General features: G+C 45.2%; 1 protein-coding gene across 2 annotated transcripts in view; it reads left to right on the top strand.

The window, feature by feature from the left end:
* Positions 1-25,390, top strand: part of vti1a (vesicle transport through interaction with t-SNAREs 1A) — a 115,186-nt gene that overhangs the window by 4,772 nt on the left and 85,024 nt on the right. For both annotated transcript variants that reach the window (XM_079756552.1, XM_079756553.1), the window contains exons 2-4: positions 1,201-1,259; positions 2,288-2,398; positions 18,149-18,226. In XM_079756552.1, the coding sequence (XP_079612678.1) occupies positions 1,201-1,259; positions 2,288-2,398; positions 18,149-18,226 (248 nt within the window). The remainder of the gene's footprint in view (positions 1-1,200; positions 1,260-2,287; positions 2,399-18,148; positions 18,227-25,390) is intronic.

Raw genomic sequence — 25,390 nt, 5'->3', positions numbered from 1 at the left:
ATTTTGGAGCTTGAGGTGTGGGGCCTCCAAGAATTTGATTGGCTTGGAAAATCTCGTTATGGTTTCACCTAATTAAGCTGAAAGCCTGTGTTTACAAGTATTTGTTTCACATCATAAAAAGTGGTTGCATCATTCTAAGCTATATATTCTAAATACTGGTTGTTTTGTGTTAAAGCTATGTGTTATACCAGAAGACTTTCTCTCCTACTTAGGGAAGGCATCTATAACTTGTTATCTAAGGCTAAAGCCCGGAGTAGATTAGCAACCTGGAGTTATTTGAAAAGGAACTTAGTGACTATATTTCTTTCAATGTACCATCATCCCTGAAGCCCCGTGTCTGTACAGTTGACTTGAAGTAGCCTGGATTATGTGTTGTGCTTAAATTAATTATAACTATTAATTCATGGTACAAATATATTTCTCTGCATATAAGTCGTTTACTCATAGTGTTTTGATGCTTGACTTGAAGTAGCCTGGATTATGTGTTGTGCTTAAATTAATTATAACAATTAATTCATGGTACAAATATATTTCTCTGCGTATAAGTCGTTTACTCATAGTGTTTTGATGCTTTTCAGGGAAAACGATGGTTGAAAATGTAATGCAAAATGTCAATATGCTCTACGGCAAGTAAAAGATGGTATTTTAATTGGCATTTGGTTTTCAGTTTTAAAGACAATAAATGCATAAGATAAGGCTCTGTGCATTTGCTCTGTTGGCATAAAAACACAAAAGAAATAATCAAAGCTGACAGTATTTTTACAAATACTTAAAGGCGTTCTGCAACGGCGGGTTTGTCAGCATCTCCACCTCAGAAGGCCCAAACACCCGTCCTCCGCCCTAACGAGCTCCTCCTCGTCTAACGAGCGGCGGCAGCAGGTGATGTTGTAGGATGACTTCTAAAGGGTCCGCTGTGAGCTGGATCTAGTGTTCTCCTGGCATCCTCCTAAGCCTGACACCTCCTCCTATCCGGGCCAGGTGTCTTTCTGCTCCGGCACGGCGCACCGCCACACGCTAACAAAACAACAGACGAGAGAGAGTGTGTAAATATATCCTCAGATGTCTACCTGTGTGTTGTCTCTCTTCTCTCTCTCCCTGTCTGTCTCCATCTCTCGCCCCCCTCCCCGCGCTACATTGTGTAGGGAGTGGTTGCGTGCTCCTGATCAATAAGTGACTTTGTATTCTCCCGCTTGATTTCAGAGGAGAAGACGCAGCTGGTTCTAAATGTCGACAAGCAGCTCGAAGAAGTCAGAGAGCTGGTACGTCTTTGATCAACCGCTTCCCCCCCCCCCCCCCCCCCTCTCTTCCCATTTCCTAAATAATGAATTTGAGGGAGGGAGCGGGAGAGAGCGGGAAAACAAACAGCACCTGTATTATCCCGCCACCGACACGATGACACCCCCACGTGCTAAGCAGCCGTCATTCCCCGCCACGCGCGTGATTACTCTGCGATAATCGGCTTTTAAGTGACACCCTCTACAACACATCGCATGCCGACGTGTCTGAGGTGCGCAGAAGCGACACGAGACGGAGAAGAGCGAGCTCGCATCGACGGAGACGGAATGGGCGTCTGCGGATGTCTCATGATGTCATTGCCTGATTAGTCTCCCTCCCACGTCACATCATCACCGCCCTGCGCCCGGCGCTACCAAGTAGGCCCCCCCACCCCCCACGGTCTCGGCTGAGTGGCAGGATGACAGAGATGCCCGGCGTTTTGTACACACTCCGACATCTCGGGAGATTACACTCCGACTTGTCGGAAATCTGTTGTCGGATCCCAGTTGTCTGAATTCGGAGTTAGAGTTAGAGGGGGAAGAACAGCAGCTGCGTTTATTGTTCACTGCGGGGGGCGTGTCTTGTCATCGTCTCTACGTCTGTCTCAACACATTTCCATATTTGTGTTGATCATCCAGCCGATGGGCGTAATTGAATCGCGGGTTTGTGCGTGCGATGCAGACACTTGTATGAAAATGTATAATGAATAGGTATTCATCAATAACACAAATCTCATGTGTAGATGGAGTGTTCGAAATGAGATGAGATATCGGGCTGGATGAATTTATGATCCTTTAGGCAATACACCTCGTAGTGACCTGAGGTTCACTTCCCACCTGCGGTCCTATGCTACTTGTTTTCCATCTCTTTCAACCCCCATCCAAGCCTGCCTTCACTGACCACAACGGTACCTGAAATGCAAAAGTTTTGCCCAAATGTTTTGTGTGTAAATACGTCAAACACAGTTTGACAGTTTCATGCGCACAAACTTTGTGCGTGTGCGTGTTTGTAGATGGAACAGATGGACTTGGAGGTGCGGGAGATCCCGGTCCAGAGCAGAGCCATGTTCAACAGCAGGCTGAAGAGCTACAAGCAGGAGGTGGAGAAGCTGGAGAAGGACTTTGTGAGTACTGGAGACTAAACACCGATCTCCTTAGTTACTGCAGTATACATTTAGGATCCAGTGTCCCTACTTTCTTATGATCCGTCTTCTGGGGGGAGACGGCTCAGAGCCTGTGCCAGAAACCGGGAATACAAGGGGCTAAGTTACACTTTGTTTCCTGTTTCGATACGTGACAGCAGAAAACTAATTCATGTGAGCAGGTCCAGGTTTCCGGAGGGGGTATAATTAAGTGTATTACTACAGTGGCCGGTCTAGACGCTGACATAAACTTATTTTCATGTTTACTGCTGCTGGCCGAGTTTCTATCCGCCAATTGAGCTTGTGTATCCCGGCCTTCAGCAAAATGATTGTTGGAAACAAATATGAAGAAAGTGAACCGCCTTGTTAACACCGATTTGAGCTTGTCTACCATCAGACTATAAATATTAATTTAAATATTTATTTGTGAGTCAACTGTAGAATAAACTATATATTTTTGTAATAGTTTCCTACTATAACACCTCTGTGATAAAGTAGCATTTAAAACTAAACTGGACGGTCATTGGTTACTTGAAACTAAGCAAGACGGTCATCGGTTAGTGGAAACTGAACCAGATTTCAATAGTACTGCAGCAGGAGAAATGTGTGTGCAAAATAACCTGATCTAAAATATGACCTATGTTGACCACATGTCTAGTCTCTCTCTCGCTCTCTCTCCCGCTCTCTCTGAAGGTCAATATGCGGTGTGTCCACTTCATTTGATTCTGTCTCTTCTCTGATCATGAACATGGAGTCCATTGAGAATGAGCTGTGTTCTGGCTGGGTTGGTGTGTTAGTACCTGGCCTTGGTTAGTAATTCATAAACCACCATGTTTGTGGTTTTATAGCCACCGCTTATCAAACCTTCATGAAGAATCCAGTCTTTGGCTAAAAGTTAGTTTAGTTATATGTGAGGCTACCAAGTTTGCTTTAGTTACTTCAAACAAACATATGATACTTCAAGAGCTGTGTGCCATGTGTGCGTCTGTTTGAGTATTACTTTCTCGAACCCACAATAATTCAGTGGTTATAGAAATCAATCTTTCCTTGATGTCTATCCCTGCCTACCAGTGAACGTACCATCCCCTGCATGAACATGCACCTAAAACACTTCACTGTAAGACTCTCAGGCTAAGAGCATCTAATGAACAAACGCTCAATGGTAACGTTGCACTTGTCAGTGGTACTGCAGTCCAATCGCTGTGACGTCGAGGGTTACTTTGAACAAGATGGGGACGGGGGGGTTATTTTATTTGAAATGGAGCGGGCACCCGCGTCCGTAGAGCATTGGTGTTGACGGGCGTCTGCGATCTGCGGGACTGCCGCTGTGTCGCGCTAATTCACATCACACGGGAAAGACGGCCGCCAGGAGCGCTGCCTTCACTCTCCGCGCGCTCCTCATTATCCGCCCATTCATCTTGGAGTTTTTCTTCTCCCCACACTTAACCACTTTCATTATCAGGCAATTAACACCTGCTGAGGCTAATCGAGGCTCTAATTTACCTTGCTTGCTTTTTTTTTTTTTACAAATAAGAGGAATGTATTAGAGAGGTCTCCCAGATTGGTGTCGTCTAAACAACATGCTTAGGCTTAACGCATCCCAGTTTTTCCCTTTTTATTGACTTGAACCCCTTTTAGTGTAACGTGCTAAAAAAGAGACTTATTCTTTACATTCTTAACCGTTTTGGTGTTTAATTCAACATAGAGCTTGAATACGCATGTTACATTACAATAACATGGACAACATCCTTCTTAGAAATTCATTTATATTTTGCAACTGTAATTTGCCATCCTAATACTTACTTACCTACTATATATTGATATGTAACTGTCTTCAAAAGTATATGATTCTAATATTTTAAAGACATGCAAACTTCCACTTATTTTTGCTAAAAATACAGTTGCTTAAATTGTACAGCAGGTGGCGATATTGCTCCAGGAATATTGCACATCCCGACATAAAGGACAACAGCAATGTGGTTTCTAAAGCATTTCTAACAAATTCTCAGCCATGTGTGGACAGACCGTCACTACCGCCATCCAAAACACTGCAGATAAACTGCACCACAAAGCACTGCATCACAAGTGATTCATTCACTTAAAACCATCTCAAACTATTGTGGAAGCTGACAAAAAATGCAAAACGATTTAAATAAAAAAGAGAAATGGAGTTTATAGATGTGAGTAACGCACTGTGTGAAAAATCATTCGGTTTTCTCTTGCATTTGTATTGTGGTCCGTGTTCCATATGAGATTTTCTCCTCAATCGAGAACACAAGTGTTACTAACAGTCCTTTGGTAAGGCGTTGGTGAAGGGTACATTTGTTGATTGTACGACCGTGTACAACGTCATTTTATTTAAATTGTGATTTTTTTTTTAATCTTGGAGGTACAACCAAGTTTTCATTATAGATTTCAGCATTTGAATAAGTATGTGTGTGTCACATTGTGGACCATAAATTTCATATTCGCTACCAAAAAACACCCTCCTTTTGTAACGAGTAGGTATCCAGTCGCTTGTGAGGGTTTTTCCCATGAAGCACACAGTAAAACTGAATCCACAATCTCATAACAATTTTTACATTTTATGAGTTAAGTCAACGGCGAGTACTCCCGTCAAAAAATGCAACCCACACTCAACAGCGTCCATGCTGAAGGGCTTATTTAAATGTTCCCACTGGTGAAGCTTCTTACTGTCTCCATGTAAAATATCATCCGACCTGGTATCATCAAAACATTTCCTCTTATTTACCAATAGACCCAGAGGTGACGAGGGGGAGGGCTACATAAGCAAGCTCTTTCGCTATTCTAATAGGCATCTTATGCTGCCCTACCCAGAGTCGCGGTCAAGTAGAGTATCTGGCCTGCAATCAGCAGCAATAAAAGGCTTTTTGGACGGAAAGCTGCTCAGCCTATCCAGAGGTAATAACTGCTCCTCCAAAAGCTGTAACCGAGCCCATCGACCTTGAGATATGGAATTTCTCACTCACTCACCTGTAATGCTGAGGTGAAGAGGAGAGGGATTTTATGTATTCATTTTTATATTAAGTATTATTCAAAATATGTCTGTCTCAAAATTGGTCACTGCTGACCTACAGGGGAACGGGCCGAAAATCGGTCTCTGTCAGGGCAGATATTGAACGGCTCCCGTTCTCAATAAGCAGGCCCGCACTCTGAAGTAGAGTGCGGTAAGGAGAGGGATTGATTGGAATGAAGGAATGCAGATGAGCCGAAAACCCACTGTCGTTTGGGCTCAGCCAAAGAGACGCGGGGCGGGAGGCTAGCGTGGCTTTCACTTGCTTTCGTCTTCCTCTCCCCTCTCCAGTATAAATTGACTTGTAGTGGAGTTGGGGGGTGACACTTGCAACCGCCGCGCATATCTGGGCGCTTCCTGTACGAGGCGAGGCCGCCGGGGTCAGCAGCAAACGTCTGCCTCTTTCTCTTCTGCATCCAAACCCAGAAGCAATCGCTTCACTGTGAATCTCAAGGTCAGCCCTGATGGTCTCGTCTCTGCCGGCGCTTTCTTTTTTATTTTGAAAAAGGAAACATTACGGTGGGGGGGTTTGAGTTTGAGGGGCCGTCAGCCACGGAGGTCGCTCTCTCTTTTGTGAAGCATCCCTTCCGCCGTGCGAAGAGGGTCGCGGGGTACGGTTTTGTTGGGATAAAGGATGCTAACATCTTGATACGTATTAGAATATCACCCCTTGCCAAACTTGGTTTGGCGCTGAAACAAGAGGAGCTCTATTTAAGGCCTTGCTCGCCGCGGCGCCGATGCGAGATAGTGTTCACGGACGATTCACGGGCGCCGCCGCCGACTGCCCGAACTTTCGTAATGAGTGACCCGTAAAAGAAACAACATTAGTCGATTCTTTTGCATCTCATTCAGTAAAGTCGTTCTTTTAAGGTTTTTATTTTAAAAATACAATAATGAACTTTTTAATATAATACTTTCGAAAGGTGAATATGGTATTTAAAACGCTGATTGAATACGTCGGGATGGGGGTTTTTGAGGAGACACAGTAATACCCCCGTGTTTGATCTTTATGTTTGCTCTGTTTATATCTCTTGTGTTTGAACACAAGCAGGTTTAAATCCATTTTGGAGGTTGACGCTGTTTTGCCCTCTCATCCTTCGGCATAATGATTGACACGATGGGCCTGACATGACAGACTCACATTTCGGTGTTCGTCACGTTAAGTCGTCTTAGGTTGCCTCGCCTTGGTTGTTCTCGCTTCCTTAGAACATTGTGCCTTGCTAAAGCTGCCTCAGAGTTTAGATTAAGATTACCTCTTTCTTGTTGTTTTTTTGACGAACCTTGAATGACACATTGTCCAATCACATGGTAGCGTTTGTCACCAGTCTCCAAGGACTGATGAGATTTTGTTCCACTTTTTTTACATAGCTCCCCCCTCCCTTTTTTTCTCTGCTCGTCTTTCGCCCAGCACAGATTAAAGATGTGAACTCATCTTCCCCTTGGGTTTAGGAATCCTGTCTTTCATACCAGCTCTTTGTGGATAATTTGAGAAGGCGCTACCTTGTCCTGCATAACTGATCTGCATATGGTGAAGAGTCGCTGATCACATAGCTGAACTTTTTGATTGATTGTGTCATTGCTTCCATTTTGGATCTTAGCTTGGGGCGAAGCAGGTTTGACACCTGAACTTGTCAGGTGTCAAACCTAGCTCCTTAACTATTTGTGTAGTTTGAAACTTTATTGTCCATCAACGGTGTCCAAGAAAAGGTGTGTTTGACCTACATTATAACAAATAAACACAACAACCACAGAGGAAAGTGTGATCGGAAAGTGGTACCTGTTACAAACGATCCCTTGGTCCGTCGCCCTGTTAGAATCAGCCTCCTTCCATTCAAAGGCGTCTTAACTAGGTGGCTCAATGGAGTGGCTACAGTGCTAATGCCCAATGAGTCGGTGGAGGTAATTTGCAAGGCCGGCCTCCTTGAAGAGCGGCCCCGGCCCGGGAGAGGGAGGAGAGAGGGGGCTGGCGCCCTGGAATCACACAGCCTATTATCAGGAAGCAGCAGACAACGGCCACATCACTGTCTGTCGGCCCGCGTTAGCACCTGTCTGCGCTGACGGCCTTGACGGCCGCCCCCAGCGCTGGGTTTGTGTGGCAGTGTGCAAATTCGGCCCTTATCTGCTACCGCAATCGTTTCCTCACGTACTTATCTCTCCCCTACTCCCCCCCTCCTCCTCAACATCCCCACCCCTACCCCTCCAAGGCCTATGTGTGTGCTCGCGCGCTCACATACACACACACACACACACACACACACACGAGTGAACACAAACACACACATGAGTGCACACACATGCGCTGGGTGACAGCGATCAGTATGGTTTTCAGACGTCTGGCTGGCAGCGTGGAGAAGGGCCTCCCAGGGACCCGAGCCTTGTCCCCGGGGCCCGAGTGATTGAGTGACTGCAGTGAGCCGGGGCCCGGGCGTAATAAGGTACAGATATAAAGACATGGAGACGGTATGGGAGGATAACTAACCCCCCTCCCCTTCTCCTCCTTAGCTCTGCTTCACACCTCCTTCTCCTCACCCCTCCTTTACACCTCCTTCTCCTCACCCCTTTCTTTACTCCTCCTTCTCCTCACCCCTCCACATCCTTCCTTCTCTCCCTCATTTAACCCCCCTCTTCCTCCTCCCTACTCCTCCTTTACACCTCCTTCTCCTCTCCCCCTCCTTTACGACTCCTCCTCCTTTACACCTCCTTCTCCTCACCCCTCCTTTCCCCCTCCTTTACATCTCCTCCTTCTCCTCACCTCTCCTCTCCCCCTCCTCCTGCTTACTCCTCCTTTACACCTCCTTCTCCTCACCCCTCCTCTCCCCCTCCTTTACATCTCCTCCTTCTCCTCACCTCTCCCCCTCCTCCTGCTCACTCCTCCTTTACACCTCCTTCTCCTCACCCCTCCTCTCCCCCTCTTTTACGTCTCCTCCTTCTCCTCACCTCTCCCCCCTCCTCCTGCTCACTCCTCCTTTACACCTCCTTCTCCACCCTCCTCTTCCTACTCTTTACAAGTCCTCACCTCCTGTCCTTACCACCTCCTTCTTCTCGACCCTTCTTCTTCTCAACCCTCCTTATCCTGACCCCTCCTCTTCTCAGCCTCCTTTACAACTCCTCCTCCTCCTCACCCCTCCTTAACACCTCCTTTGTTCTCCCCCTTTTCCTCCCACATCCCCTCATTCATCGACCCCTCATCGACTGCTCCTCACCTCTCCTCTACCTTCTCCTCCTCTTCCTCACCCCTCCACACCTCCTCTCTGAGCTCCTTCCTCCGACATCATCCCCGTCAACCCTCTGCTCCCCCATCTCCCTCGACCTCCTCTCCCTCACCCCTTCTCCTCCTAACCCCTCCTTTTCCTCCCCCCACCTTATCCCCTTCATTCCACTGCCACCCCCACCCCGACATCGTCTTCCCCCTCTACTCTTCTACCCCCTCCCCCCCCCCCCCCCCCCCCCATCCCGTCTTGTGTAAACTCGAAGTGACAGGTGACACCCAGTCTCTAGTGATGCGCTGACAAGCAGCAACCAGAATAGGTGACACTGTTTTCTGTCTCCCTTTCACCCCCTTCCTTTTTAAACCAGACTGGTTTAAGTATGGCGGCAGAGTTCATAAAGTATTTATGAAATATATTATGAATCATGCTGTAGTAGGCCTGTGGTGTGCGTGTGTGTGTGTGTGTGTGTGTGTGTGTTTGTGTGTGTGTGTGTGCATGCACATGTGTGTTTTGTTTCTGGTGTCTGTTTTGGTGGGGGGCTTTTTACTTTTTAACAAACAAACCAGTGAGTGGGAGAGGGGAAGGACTGTTGATACGGGGCCTTGATTTAGTTTGGTGTGTATTTCCAACCACTGCTAACGGTACACACACACACACACACACACACACACACTGTGTATCAAACTTTGGCCCGTAAGTGTTTCTAATGAGCACGCGCACCATTAAGAAACAGAAGCCGCCTGCTGTAGTCCAACAATTACACTCTTTCCTTGTGTGTTATGAAGCCTGTGGAGGAATCAGTGAAGCTTTGGCCTTGATCACAACAACTATCGTAGAGGATGAATTAGAGAGGGGCTCCGGTGCACCCAGAGGCTGGCGGCCATTACAGCTTCATGCCGTCTCCCGCGGAGACTCTAAACACTTTGGTGGGGCTTCCCCAAGCCCTTGTTTGTTGTGCGTTGCTGTTGTGAGCTTTTTGAAACGGAACCGGTCTTTGAGCCTTGTTTCTTTTTTGTGTATCTACTGTTCCTCCTGGTTATTCGATGAACGCACAATATTTGAACCAAAAATAAAAAGGGTTGGTGATTTTGTTTTAAATGTTTTGAGGGTGCATGTGATTCAATTAAATGCTTTTTGTATGTGCCCGTCGATTTTATTAAAAACAAATTCTATGATATATATTGACTTTATTTTGATTTTGAACATCATCGTTTAACTGTCAACTCAGATGGATTGAACTGCAGTAAACTCCTTGAGGCAACCTGCAAGTGGGCACTTAGTTTTACTCTGCTTTCATGCCTTCAACTCACACACACCTTGAGACACTTTAATCACTAAAAGCCCTTTTTTTTTTACTCTTCCACTCATCGTTGTTTTGCTCCAAATTAATCCCTCTTGCCTTGATTCCCAGCGTTCTCTAAAACTGCTCATCTAGCAAGAATGTGACTAACTCCGGGGGAAACCAGCGAGCGCAAGCAATGATGGGGGGGGGGGGGGGGGGGGTGTCCCGTGTTGGACTGGGGCGCCGGGCGGTGGCCCACCTGACCTCATCAGCATTTGAATGTGTCCCGGCGAACGAAATGAGAAAGTATACATAAATATATAGCCCCTAATGATCTGGCTAAGCCGCTATGCGTGCTGTCGCATTGTCATGCTAATGCCGGCGCCATTCAGCGCAGACAATGGTCACGCCACCACCGAAGACGGCGGTCGCTCCTTAAGACGCGTGCACGTACGTGCGCTGATGCACGTACGTGCGCTGATGCACGTGCACACGCAACCGCAGCCGCTCACGCGCTGGACCGGCTCAGCCAGCGCCGCATGCTGCCCTGTTGGATTCTTTGTGTTTTTCCCTTCCCTGTGTTTTTTATATTTATATATTTTATACATTTTTAGATAACGCTCCCCAAGAATAGACATCAAACGAAAGTGAATCAGAAACTGGAGGTCAGGTGTGAGTGTCTCTCTGCGGCGGGGAAGGGGTTAAAGCCGGAGCCAGCTCTCCTTTTTATAGACGGAAAGAAAGGCAGCGGGATGGAGGGAGGGAGAGTCACGGGGAGAGGAGGCGCTGTTCTCAGTGGGGGAGGTCACTGAACCATATGTAGGTAGCCAGGGGCTAATGGGCCAGTTGGTCCCTGCTGCTTGCCAGGTATACCACCATGCCTGTCTCCCCACCACCTCCTCCTCCTCCTCCTCTTCCTCCTCCCTCTCCTCCCCCCTGCCCTCCCCGCTCCTCTAAACTCCCTCCTCTACTTCCTTCTAATCTCACCTCCTTCTCAGGCTCTGACCCCGGGAGGTCCGCTCTGTTCCCTACTGCATGCCAGACGCCAGCTCCCTCCATCTGCCTCCGTCCCTCCCCTCCTCCCCTCCCTTTCTCTTATCCTTTCTCCTTCTATCTGCCTCTATGTCTCCCATCCTCCCTCCCTTTCTCTCCATTTCCTCACCCCATGTCTCTCCCATCCTTCTCCTCTTTCTCCATCTCTCTCTCTGTCTTCCTTCGCCTCCCTCTGTTTTTCCCGGTTTCTTTCTCTCAACTTTCTTATTCTCGATCACTCGCTCTTCAGCTCTCGCACACTTTGTTTCTCCTCCTCTTGCCCTCTTTTCTCCCCTTCTCTCTCTCTATCTTGCTCTTCGCTCTCTCCCCATCGCTACTGTTCTCCCCTTTCCATCGAGCCTCTGTCCCCAGATTTTTTATTTCACTCTCCCCCTCAGCCTGTTTGTAAAGCTATCTCCCTCACTTTTTCTATCTCCCCTCCCTCACGCTCTACCCCTTTCTCTCTCTCTCTCTCTCTCTGTCTACCTCTATGTCTCTTGACCATGGCTGACGGCCTCCCTGATGACTATGCTCTATTGATTTGAGTTTTTCCATAGGCTCCTGTTTTACACCACAAACAACCTCTCTCTCTCTTACTCTCTCACTTTATCTCGCGCTCTCTCTCTCGCTCTCTCTCTCTCTAACCGCCCTCTCTAACTCTAACTCGGTATATCTTTCTTTTATTCTTTGCCACCGTCAACCCCATCTGAGGGAGAAGGAGGAAGAGAAAGGGAGATCACGATGCAGGAGGTCTTTGATTTCTCATAACATACGTCTTTATATTTCAATGGACCCGTTACACCTTAAATAACCCACCACTTTAATAGGGCCGCTTACACCTTAAACAATCCACCTCTAAGACCTCGACTTCCCAGCCTTCAGGAGATCCTAAACGGATGTAGCCTGGCGGCTATGCTAGTTGCTTACCACTAGTCTCACTTACTGAGCTCTAGTGCTCTTAGCTTGTTGGCTAGGCTAGTTGCTAACCGCTAATCTCGATGACTGATCTTAGCTCTGCCTCCCTCTAGTTTGTCTTATACACTAGTCGCTAACCGCTAGTGTTACTGACTGATCTTAGCTCTGCTGCCCTCTAGCTCGTCGGCTACGCTAGTTGCTAATCGCGAGGGAAGTAGCAGCTGAGGTATCACAGTCAGGAGCACCAAAGGCCTCCGTCAGCTTCAACCGAGCGTTTGATTCCCAGATGAACGGCAGGTATTTTATCCTCGCTGGGGCCCTGTGCGATATTTTATTCAAACGCGGAGGATCATACAGTGATATTACTCCTAATGGAGAGGATCAGATGCCATACATTATTCAGACAGCAATGAACACACACTATACACTAGTCAAAAGGATCGTTACCGGGTCAACAATTAACCGTGTTATAGTCAAACGTGAATGATTTTGAGTGTGATTTAATGTGCTGGAGTCCAAATTATTTAGGATGTTGTATTCCTAATGATTTGAGATACTAGATTCATAATGGTGAGAGGTCTTGTACTTCTGAAGATTTGAGAGGTTAGCTTTCTAATGATTTCGGATATACACATTTCTGAGAGGGTTTAATTCATATGATTTTTGATTTCTAATGAATCGGGCTGACGTCAACCAAATTCTCTGGGATCTCGAGCCAAGGGCACGGGTATTCCGAGCGATTGAGCGGTTCGAGATTTCGAATGATTTGACACATTCGATTTCTAACAATGTCTAGAAGTTTCCACTGTTATTTAGGGAAATGTCATCCAGGATTAGGATGAGGGCGGAGCCTCCTCGCGGGTGAGGAATCTTAAAAAGCCATCTCCCGGGCCGCCGCGCCGCCTTTCAAGCCGCTGACACGCAGCGTTTTTGAAGCTGTTGCACGCAGACGACATCATCTCTACGCCCTTACACCTGTTTAGACGTGGCAGTGGCGCCGGTAGAGGTGGCGGTGGCGGTTTCGTTTTATCCCCACGACAACATAGATCATTCACTTTTTTTGGTGTGCGTGTGTGTGTGTGTGTGTGTGTGTGTGTGTGTGTGTGTGTGTGTTTGTGTGTGTTTTTTTTCGGGACACAAAAGCGAGACTTTGCGACACTCCTTCAGTTTATTCCTTGTTTTGTTTTCTTTATTTTTGTTGCTCGTGGAAGTGGTGGCGCTCGCCGGCGCCTCGGAAAGAGCGCCGGAGTCGCTGGCTAATGAGAGGCACCACGCTGGCTTCCACAATGCCAGGATCCCGCATGTATCACACCACCGCCACTTTGAGAAACACACACACACACACACACACACACACACATACACACACACACACACACACACACACACACACATATATATGCACACGCACATACACACACGGCACAACTGCTTGGGTAAGCGTGCTTATCGGATGATGTCACAAATTGCCGAATATAAAAAATGTGAGGTCATTAAATAACCTCTGCGCAGTACAAGACAAAGGAAGGGGACCATTGTGTGTGTTAGTGTGTCTGCATGGTTCTTTCCTTTGTGCTGTGTGTGTGGGTGTGTGTGTGTCTGTGTGTGTGTGTGTGTGTGTGTGTGTGTGTGTGTGTGTGTGTGTGTTTAAACCCCTGCCAAGCTAAGATGCATTATTTAAGAAGCTGTTGTGATACTAGTTTCTGCTTAAAGGTCTTTCCTTCCTTTTAACACACCAACCCACCTCTGCCCTTGCTTCTGGGAGGAGGAGAGAGAGGGGGAGGAGGAGGGAGAAGAGGGAGGTGGGAGTCACCTGGGACGATATCCTCCAGTAGGAGCAAGAAAGAGGAGGAAAAGAAAGACAGGGAGGAAGAGAGAGAGAAAGAGGTTGAGCTCCCCTTTAGCTCAGCTCCTTCTCTGCTAGTAGTCGCTGCTGTTTACCTCAGGACGTCCAGCACAAACCATATGTCGGAGGGTGTAGAGCAGGGAGTTAGAATGTGAAATTAATATTTTATTAATATAAGAGTAAAATATTCAGTGTTATTTTTAATTGTTGCTTTTAATTGTTCTCAGACAGGCAGTGTCTGATGCTGACTGTTAGTGTGGAAGGGTAGCGTCCGTGCAATCTAATTGTGGTTTCTTATTAGTATAACATTCTGGTATTGTTGTATAATTTTAGTATAGTATGATGCTAGTTTAATATCATGGGATTGTGGGAGCATTATTTGTGGTATATCATTTTGGTATTTTGTGTTTTCAATTGGTTTAATGATCCTCATTTGATGGAAGGGAAATAACTAATTTAATGAAACACCCGTTTTTTTGTGTCCTTGCATTCTGCATATCTATCTGGGGAGTGTCTAGAAAGGTGTTTTTTTTATGATAAATAAAATAATATATATATCATCGTGGGTTTCTCTGAGGATGCTGGCCACACTATTAGCATATCTGATATGAATTGTTATGCATGCATATGTAATTAGGTTTTGATGGCGGCGGAGATGTCTGCAGCTCGTCTGAGAGTCATGTCAACAGTGTGTATTCTGTTTTTTTCTTCTATATTTTCTTCTTTTTTTTCTTGACAGGACACAACGCCTCCACAGTTTGACAGCATGTGTAGCGTTTTAAAAGCCAGGCCGCTTTGCATAAAGTTAAGATGACTCTTTGTACCTCTTTTTCTGTGGGCTTCCTGGAATAGAAGCAAAATCGTCACCCGAGATCTGAAATAACATGACAGATGACAGACCTTTCAAAAGGGTTTTAAATCTATGTAAAAAAATAAAAGTATAATAATAATTTTCTCCTCCTCAGAAGTAATAAGGTGTGCTCTAACAGTGCTCATTCTTTTTTAGATTACAAAGCCCTCTGAGATTGTTTCATCTTGATTCACATTTATTAATTTCTGATCGTCATCAGCAGGCAATGCCTGGAACAGAGACGTCTCAAAGTTTTATCTAAAGGAAAATCTCCTCTTCTTCTCGCGTCGTATATCGCATTGTGGTGTGTTATCTGTGCAATGTATAGACGGTCTGCTCCAAAAGATAATATATTCCACTGACCTCTCAACTCCCATCTCTGATGTCACCATGTCCTTGGGAATCCCGGCCAATCACAAGAGTTTTGCCTATTTCACCTAAAAAAAACTCCCGCTTCTAATCCCAATCAATGGGTGCGTGAGGCGGTCGATAACGCACAGCTGTGCCTCGTTCTGCTTAATGCGGGGGGAGAATAATCAGTCTACTTCTGGTGTTTTCCGGAGGGGGAAGCACAAAGCTAGGAGAAGAAGAAGAGGAATACCGCGGTTGTACCGTGGAGGTATCACGTCTTTCATTCCGGTGCCATTTGCTATTCTTTTTACGTTCTCTGTTATCTGCTCTGCGCTCATTTCAAAAACACTTCTTACCCTCATCTGCAACAAACAGCTATTTAGAAAGACCCCCCCCCCCCCCCCCCCCCCAACACAAAAAAACACCAAAAAAGCCGTGCCTGGTTTCAAGGCGTTGTAAGTCTAACATTCAAATCAGCGCACTTCTCAGAACTCCTCGACTCAATTACGAGTGAAGCTGGGTCTCTCCAAGTCACACTACGGCACTTTAACATGAAACCCTACTTTAATGGAACATGTGGGTGTTTTTCCCGGCGCATACAAGCGAACGTGCTCGCCCTGAAATTGATGCTTGTTGTCTTTTTGCACTTTTGCTGCGGTCTGGAGAGAACTGCGAGGGGATAAATATGACATTTAATTAATGACGACGGTGGCGAAATGGACATTCACTGACCTGCCCTCTGACACGATGGCTACTCTTTACACGGAAAACTTGTTGCATTTATGAATTACACAGCAAATGGAAATTTACACTATAGCTTGTTTCTTCACTGAGTCTGAGATAAATATATCTGAGCATACACAAATTGTTAATACTGTTTTCTCATATGTCGTTTATTGTTCCACAGGCATATATTATAGGAGGATTTGACACAGCTCTCATACAGAGAGCTGGTTGAAAATTCATAAACACACAGTAGTTAAATATTAGAAAAAGGGTTGTATTTCCCTGCCATCTAATATGAAATTCAACCCCAACAGGAAAATATAATCTGTGAAAAAAATAAGAATAAATAAGATATAAATATCAATACAAATAAATACAAAATCTAAATTCAAAACCTCACAAAAATTCAAAAGGCAAATACTTGTTTGTATAAAAAAGACATAGAATAATGATATAACAATTATATATAATTTTATGGATACACATTTATATAATTTTTTATTAATCTTTCATTATAACATGAAGGATTTATTCAGTTAGTACAGATTATTTTTATGAACTGAAAATAAATATCTATAGTTAGTCAACACAACTGATACTGGTACATTTGGTTGCGTCTGTGTGTGTGTGTGTGTGCGCGTGTCTCGGGGTGTCTTGCTGTGTGTCCTCTGGTCTCCACGGCGACAGCCATGGCGGTGCTCGGCAGGTGTTCTCCCGGTCGGACCACCGCCGGGCCATGTCTGTCTTCTCTCTTTTTATCCAGAGCCTTCACCCCAGACTCAGCCTCTATTCTGTAGCTAGAGGCAGGACTAGCTACAGACGAAACCCCAAAGGCTGTGGGTTCCGTCCCAACTTTCAACAGTCGTAGGCAACACATAACCTAAATCCTTCATTACATGTATCTGAATTCATTGTTAGCCACTTTGGATTAAGGCATGTGACTCAATAAATCACTCAATCAAATAATGAATTGGTATTCCTCAAGATCACTGTGGCATCTTACCAGAACAATAAAAACATTCAAACACACGCAGACCATATTAAAAAAACTATCCAGACCGCAACTAAAGCTGATTCAAACCACATATCAGTTAGGCATCACCTTATTCTGACTAGCGTCTGAATATTATAAAATAATGAATATATAAATAATAAACCCCAAGCTAGCTTCCAAAGTTCAGGGAGCCGGCTTGTTTCATCAGTCCTTCAGGTACTATTTGGCTGTTAGCGATTGCATTTCTCACACACACACACACACACACACACACACACACACACACACACACACACACACAAAATACTATGCTAATGGTCTGTTGCCATCTCATCCTTCCCCCTGTTTAAAATGGAGGACGAGGTAGATCCAGTAGAGATTATTTGCGTTTTTCGGAGGGTGCAGAATATGATATTTCCATTTCCATGATGCCGCTCTTTGATTCGTCCTCCTCCTCCCTGTCACCGAGAGCACGGGAAGTCAACAAGTCTTAGTAAACACTTTTACTACTGCTAAAGCTGCTCCGCTCAGTGTGTGTGTGTGTGTGTGTGTGTGTGTGTGTTGAGTGTGGAGGGGGCATGCCGAGAGGCTGTTTCTCCTCGTTCCGGGCATCTGTAAACAAACACTACGACGGCAGCCCACCCCGCCGCACTCCGAGGTGGCATACTCTGAAGCGCACGTGAAGTGTGTGTGTGTGTGTGTGTGTGTCTGAGAACTCCTGTGTTTTTATTTATTTTGTATTTTTTTGTGGACATGGCATTTCCCTCTCTCGTCCCTCGCCTATCGGGAGAGGAGAAGGAGCGAAGGAAGGGAGGGAGAGCAACGGATTGAGAGAGAGAGAGAGAGAGAGAGAGAGGGAGGGAGAGAGAGAGCAATGGAGTGAGAGAGAGAGTAGTCACCAAATGCGATGTGTCTTGGCGATGGCTGATGAATTATTCCGTGTCTGGTTCCCGGGTGCCGGCGTTATCACAGAGCCCTCCACGCCACGCGTCTGACAGCGGTGACAAGACCCAGGAAAGATTTAGTGCTGACAAGTCATACTTCCACATAATGTATCTCCCTGGTCTGCCTCTTCCCATGCCCCCCCCTTGTTCTCACACGCACACACACACTCATTGTGTGTGTGTGTGTGTGTGTGTGTGTGTGTGTGTTTAAGTGGGCCAGAGGGGAGGTCTTTGCTAGCCCCTTTCTGTGGCACAAAGAACCAGCAAGATCACACCGATGGAAGGCATGGGCACCATCTCAGATCTGTGTATGTGTGTGTGCGTCTGCCCCTCATAGGTCCACACATAGGAGCCTGGTAGTGTGAGCCTTGGGTTTGTCGCACGCTATACTCCATTAGGGGGCTCTCCTGCTTAAGGAATGACTCCTCTCTCCTCCTCCCCATCCTCCTCTTCCTCCCCCTCCACCTCCAACGACAAATGTTCCGGGGCTAATACTCTCTCTCTCTCTCTCTCTCTCTCTCTCTCTCTCTCTCTCTCTCTCGTGTGTAGAAAAGGTCACGCATCGCCTACAGTGATGAGGTTCGCAACGAGCTGCTGGGGGACGACGCTGGCTCCTCCGAGAACCAGGTGAGCCACTAATCTGGGGCCCCTCCAGGGGTGGCTCCTGCGGTGTGGGTGGCTGACGGGGCCCCCGGGGTGGGGAGGGCGGGGTGGTGGGTCCCTCCTAGGGTCCATTGAGAGCCGCCGCCCACCGCCGCATAGTTGTCACCAAGTCACGCGGAAGGAACGCTGCTTAATGCAAAGCTGCCGGGGCCCAGAAGCCGGGGCCGTAGAGGGGCCTGGGGCCCCCGAAATATGGCAAGGAACGCATTGTGACCCACCCCACACACACACGCACTTTAAACTCAGAGGGGGGGAAAGTGGCGCAACACAATCGCTAAGCATTAAGTCTGATTTGGCGCCGTTGAGAATTAGCCATATGAACGAAATCTCTTCAGGAAAGAAATTTTCCGCAAAATGATCTTTAAAAATCTTTTTTTCATATGACATATTACAATTTTATGTGATAAGTATCTCTAATGTTTCAACAATATAAAAGCAGAGAGTGATTGACATTTAATTTGAGTGTTGTGCATCAGCTCTCTAAACTCCGGGGATACAAAACAACAAATGCTGAAAACGCTGCAATCTTCTCTCTCTGCTATTGTGTCAATAATGACGGCAGAAAAACAACAGAAATTAGCCCCCTCAAAACAAGGCCCGTGATTTATTCACAGCGCTTATTAAAACCGCCCTGATGGGGGTGGAGGAGCAGAGAGAGAAATAAATGAAATAAAACGACTATCTCCGAATCTGATCTTAATTGCCCCAAATCAGCCTCATATTATTTTTCTTCTCTTTTTCACAAACACATATATATTGTTTTGAACAAGTGTGTGAAGTGGCACATCAAAACGCCAGCGGATTGGTCTAGAGACGCTCTTCACTCTCTCACTCACCTGCACAGCTGCCAGTCAGAGGCAGCGGGTCTCAACTCTGACCATGCGTCCTTTGACTAATTATACACCTTTACTGTAGTCTGTTCACAGTTACCGTCTTCCTAAAGCACATATGCCTCAAACGCAAAAAGACATACACACACATAGACACACACGTATACATACACACATAAGCACCCATACAGAACAACAGCAGCACAAACATGTTAATAAGTGTTCCTTGGCACGCATGCTAGCAATGGGAAAAAAATACTGGAAGGAAAAAATGGACGATAAAATGCAGATTTGTGCATTTAGTCCCTTGTCACTTTGCAGAAGTACAGTTAAATATTTCACAGTCAAGCTAAGCTAAATAAACTTCTCCCTTCTCCCTCTCGGTCTCTCTTTTTTAACTCCTTCTGATTACCATTTCAATGCTGACCCGTGACCCGCACATCTTAGGAACATATGTATGGCTGAGCGGAGATGTATAATTGATATGCATATTCTGGGATAAATTAGCAAGACGTCAGAGTGATTCTGGCGATTCAGTTCTCTCGGCGTTGGAGACACCGCTGCCGTCACTGGCAGAGTTGTCAGGTTTTGAGACGGTGACGGCTTCCAATCTCAACCATGTCAAAGGAGCCCTCGGATAATGACCTGAGTTTCATTACATTTTTGTTTTCCTTTTCATTGAAGGGAAAATATGGATTATTCATAAACGCAGAATGTACACAACTTTGAAGGGGAAAAACATTTGGTTAATTATTTATTCAGATTTGGCAGGGATGCGATGGGTGATATTCAATATTTTTTTTTATTTAATTGGTAAATAGAAATTAACTTTGCCTTTTTTTAAAAACAATGCTCAATACAAGTTGTTTTTGTGTCAAGGATATTAGCACTGTGGCATTTCATAAGCGGTTCTTATGTGTACGCGAACAAGCTGAGCATTGAGCTGTTCGTACATTTATTTAACTTTTTTGAGATTCTTTTTTTTGGAGACGTTTGTGCCAAGATTCTTACATACAAAAGCAGCAAAATATAGTGGGTATTATTCAGGAAAGTTGATATTAGAAACTTTGTGACTGTATTTATGTTTGGAAAATAAATATAGAGACTAGACCTTGTGTCCTTGGACAATAAAGTTATTTCAAAAACCCCCAGCCTAACAAATAATACAATATCTGTATATGTTTATTGAATGTTATCGTACAAAAACTTGTACGAAAAAAGTATCCAATATGCTGAAAAATATTGGACACAAAATGTAAAACTAATTAAATGGTGAGAAGTCTTATTTAAAAGATTCAGTGTTAAAAGGATCACTTCATATGTTATGTTTTATGTGAATGATACATTTATGTATTTTTAAGCAATTGTTCTAATGAGTGATAGGCGCGCAAAGACACACCGCGTACACGCACACACAGACACACATACAAATTACTAATGGTCTAGGGAATACGATTTGGGACTTAAAAATAATTAAGTGCACCTGCAAAATAAATAGATAAACAAATCTCCCACATCTCTAGCACAAATTCTTAATTTCTATAAACTAAAGCATCCTATCATATCTTCGCAGGAAGGGGAATGCAACCAATTTAAATTCCCTTTTCAACTTTCTTATATTTTCTTTAATCAAACACATGGGAGAAGGCGACGTGTGTGTGTGTATATTTGTGTATTTGTGTGTTTTGAAGGTGTGTGTGTGGGTAGGGAAGTTAAGGCAGGGCAAGGCGGTCAATTTAATTCCTGGCGATCTGAAAGGGGTCACGATCATTTGGTACAGACCTGGCTCGGCAGATCATTACTAGCCCCCAATCCGCTGCTACACGGTAAGGATTTATACTTAAGTAAATGGGAAGCTGCCACCGAGTTCACAAACTGCCGCCTTGGCCCCTCCGTAATGGCCAAAGGAGGGTTTAATAGAGTTGGGTATTTATTCGTTATCTGTGTGTGGACAGAGACTGATTTGGCGCTATCGCACTGTTTCTTATAATGCGCTGAGCTGCCTTCATAACACATGCTTCTTCCCTCATTCTTTTTATTCCTTCTGCTGCAACACACACACCCGTAGATGTGCACACACTGACACACACACACATGCACGCTGGCATGTTCACACACATGCACGCAGGCATGCACACACACGTGCAGGCGATAATGCACATAAATGTGTTCGCATGCACACGGCACACACACACACTGGTGCATACACACCACAAAAGCCGCACGCACACACAACATACAAATGCTATATGGAATAGTTTCGATTTCAGTCACAGCAGAAGGCTTGGCCACCAGAGATACTGCTGGTTTCAGCCGGCATGGGCCAGATTTTACCCACTACAAAGGAAACAGATTACCACTTGTATCAAATTCTGTATTGGATTAAAAATAATCATTTGTTTGAAAAAAAAAATGCTGATTATCATAACAGAAAAGGAAATTGCAGCAGTGCAATTTTTGAATACTGGCGAAGGAATCGCCAAAACACAGGAGCCTGTCGATGGTGAGAGAGTAATTACAACAGCCACAAAACAATCCAGTGTTTACCGCTGTTACTGCGGAGCCAAGGCGGCTCCCGACTACGATGCCAAAGAAAAACAAAAAAAGATACAAAAAAACGCAAACCTAAAAAATGTGAGGAGAGAGGAGCCATTGTGCGGAGAAAACCCCACACATTGTGTCTGAGAATCCACTGAGCGGATTTGCAATCAGTGGAGCAGCACAAATGAGCTCCAGCGTGGATTGTTGAGGACTCATTGAGTCAGATTTCAGGGCAGAGGTGAAGGCTTTTGGGCCCGTTCAAGCCGCAAATGTCCTACTCTATGGTGTAGTTTTAAACTTTGGGCCTCTTCCGTAATATATGCTCAGTGGGGAGGCCATTTTGAGGTTTGCGTTCATAGACGCAAGACAGGGTTTGTCGACCCCTTGTACCTTTAGTCCTTTTTAAATAACAAGACAGCCTTTTTTTAAAGCTTTTTATATTTTAATTTAATATAACACCAATATTAAGGTGTTGGTGATTTTTTTTTTTGAAACCCCATTTTATATATATATATTTTTATATGTATGTTATATATATGTTTTTTATATTATATAAGTCCTCATAATTGTCCAATCTTATTTTTTCTAAATTAGGGTTAAAGAAGAAATCTGTATTTGTGTTATGTTCACAAAATAAAAGTTGATTTACAACAAAGCATGAATGTCTCAAAAGACGTCTATGTTAAAATATTTTATTACTACCATTCCCATTTTTTTTTTTACTAAAACCGGAACAGTCAACAAACATCTTTGAAATCATGAACTTCATCTGAACATAGAGGAGAATTTGACCGCTTTTTAAGGCAATCCAAGCCATTAAAAAAAGAAAAAAAATCCTCCTCTTTAAACCTCTCACACGACAATCAAGATCGTAATTCATGAACGCTGTTCCTGTGTTCCGACCCGTTACCGCGGCAAACCCCTCCATCCTGTCCAATTCAGAGTGACCCGTCGCTACGGCGATGAGATGAGAGCGAGGTAATAGTGGCCGTGAGCCTCTCCTCAGATCACACAACCTTTAATCTCACACAAGAAATGACATAAAGAAAATCACCTGCAAAGGCTGACAAATTAAGAAGTGTGTCCCTGCCCCCTACACCCTCCTCCCTCCCCCTGCCCTGCCAAAAGTGCTCTAGCACCACCCCCACCCCCACCAACCACCCTCCCACCAATCATTGACTTTTCACGGCTCTCACTTATGAATTAGCTGGGGAAGCCCAAAACCTTTTAATTACAATTAAGGCTTGATGAACAAGTAAATGGGATTATTGGCTTGCCTAGATTGGTCTAACTCGTTATCAAAGATGTGAGGGTTTTTTCTTCTTTTCTCCCCGCCACGAGAATGGCAATGGCTGTCCCTTTCTACTTCTCTTTAGATAACCCATTCTCTTTCATCCGAAATGAATAGCTAATGCCCAGATTCATATTTCATGATCCTTGGCTGTCCCCAAATAAGCACGTTATGTATTTATGTATATATGTATACGTGGCTGGCCTCACATGCCTCCTTGTGCGTCGTCCGCCCAGCGGGCGTCTGTGTCGAGATACACAATGTACATGAAATATTGACAAGTCATCAGGGTTGATGGACAGCAGGGGAGGAATTGGTTGTATTTCTGTTTTCGGCGGCGTATCAGACTGTGTGATGCCTCTTCCTTGATGTTGCTAGTTGAGACGCGGGGAGCGGAGCGATCCCTTCCTATGCTTTCTGTAATTTGACAGCCGCATCACTTGATCTTTTGTTTGTTCCAAATAGTGGCGTGCGAGTGGCGTGTTTAGCTTCGTTTAATTCGTTTGTCGTGCAGGCTTTTCCCTATCCAACCCAAATGCTGAAAACACGCAAACGGATAAATCGTCAAGGTTAATTCTGTACGCAAACGTAAAGGGCTGATCTCCCTCCTGCCTCCTGTCATTCTCTTTTATCTGTTTATCACTCTGCCTCTATTTCCCTTTCCTCTCTCTCTTCCCTCCCCTGTCTTTGGCTTTGGCGTGGCAGCTGATAAAGTTACGCGAGGAGGTAAGTCACTCACCGTTTGTTTCTGCCTTCCTATTGGCCCTCGACCTTCACACGCCCTCCACAGAACGGCCACGGGCCTTCTGTTGTTCTACACATGGCACGCTGCCCCTCCCCCCCCAACCCCAAGCACTAATTAATTATCCTGGTAATTAATTAACAATGTTTACGGTCTCCATCCATGATGTGCACTCATTTTGTTAATTTATTTCCGATCCCCTTTGGAACACAAACATTTAGATATAGGTCATACAGTGGTGAAGACCAGGGTGATGATTCTGAATCCTGAGTGCAGAGCAACAGTGTTAGTGTAGGAGTACGTGTTTCTTTAACTGGTTGGAACGCAGCTTCAGCATTCACTTCTGAATCAAAATATAGTGCTCAGTTCCCCCACACAAATTTCCCATTTACCCCGCTGAGCCCTTAGATTGCAACCGGTGGGTCAAGGCGATAAAATATCTCAAGTTCATTCCCAAATTTACCACAGGGCTCATTACCGGAACATTCAGGAATTCTTGCTGCCTGCCTCTCTCTCCCAGTCCCTTTGCAGTGCCGTTTAAATACAGAATGCTCAGGCTGCGTTCCAATCTGAAAAAACAAACCTCCTTCACGTACCCTCGCGCCTTATTGAAATTTCACTCTGTCCTCAGAATTCAGAATTGTAACACTGCCCATAACGTGGTTGCTATCTTCACACAGAATTTAAACTGCACTGCCTCAGTCTCTAGGTCCGTGAGCATGCGCAGTGGTAGTAAACACAGAGCTGAAACTTGTGGATTTGTTTGTTTGTGGGCGCTATTGGAAAAAAGCCCAGGCAGTTTGTCTGCGCTCTCAAAGATACAGCTGTGGGCTCCTGCTAAACACGCGTTTGGAATGTAATGGATGTCAATTGATCCCCAGCTACTCGGTTTTTGAATGCGTATAACTGATCTGGACGTGTCAACAATCAACCTGGGCTGCTGACAACAGGAAAATTCTTTGCGGAACAACAGAACCCACAAACTGATTTTCTGCCAAAAGTCAGCTACTTGCTTGATGGCTCGTCGCTGTTATTTATCAATTTTCAAATCAGTTTGAAACAATAGTGGTATAATGTTGACAACCTGATTTCAATAAACCTAACTAAGTTAGATTCATTGAATTCAGGGGGTCAACGTTACCTAACGGTACATATTGGTTGTTTTGTAGCTTTTGCTATTTCATTCATTACCAACATCTCACATCTCCATGACCACACAGTAGTTTGGCATGTCTGCAGCAGCAAAAATGACCAATAATCCACTTCGACCAGACCGGGGATCTGAGTTGAAAGCATTTTTGCTCAAAGAAACCATCTGTATACATTGTTTCTCGCAGCAGACCAATACGTTCCAGGGGCGCAAGCTATGTGGTCATGCCAACCACCAACAGTAAACCAACATCCGTTTCTTTACATCAAATACTTTCCATTATTTACCACCAGGGTTTCCCTCCAGCCCGTGGATCAGGGGCCCAGACCCTTGGCGGGGTGCTTCCTGTTTGCGGGGGCCAACGTGGTATTATCTTCTGTTATTGAACCAACTCCTCGCCAGCATCGCATCCCTCCATCCAACTCTCTGTTCCTTCTCCATGTGAATCAAAGGCTGGCGGCACGTACACACACACACACACGCTTCAAGAAGAGCAAAAAAAAAACTATACCCTTTTTATTTTTTTATTTCTTTCAGCTGGAAAACATGTTTAAATATTTAGCACTTATATTCA

The sequence above is a fragment of the Pollachius pollachius genome (assembly GCF_949987615.1).
Source record: "Pollachius pollachius genome assembly, chromosome: 19".
Classification (NCBI taxonomy): Eukaryota; Metazoa; Chordata; class Actinopteri; order Gadiformes; family Gadidae; genus Pollachius; species Pollachius pollachius.
This window is presented reverse-complemented; position numbering and strand designations above follow the sequence as displayed.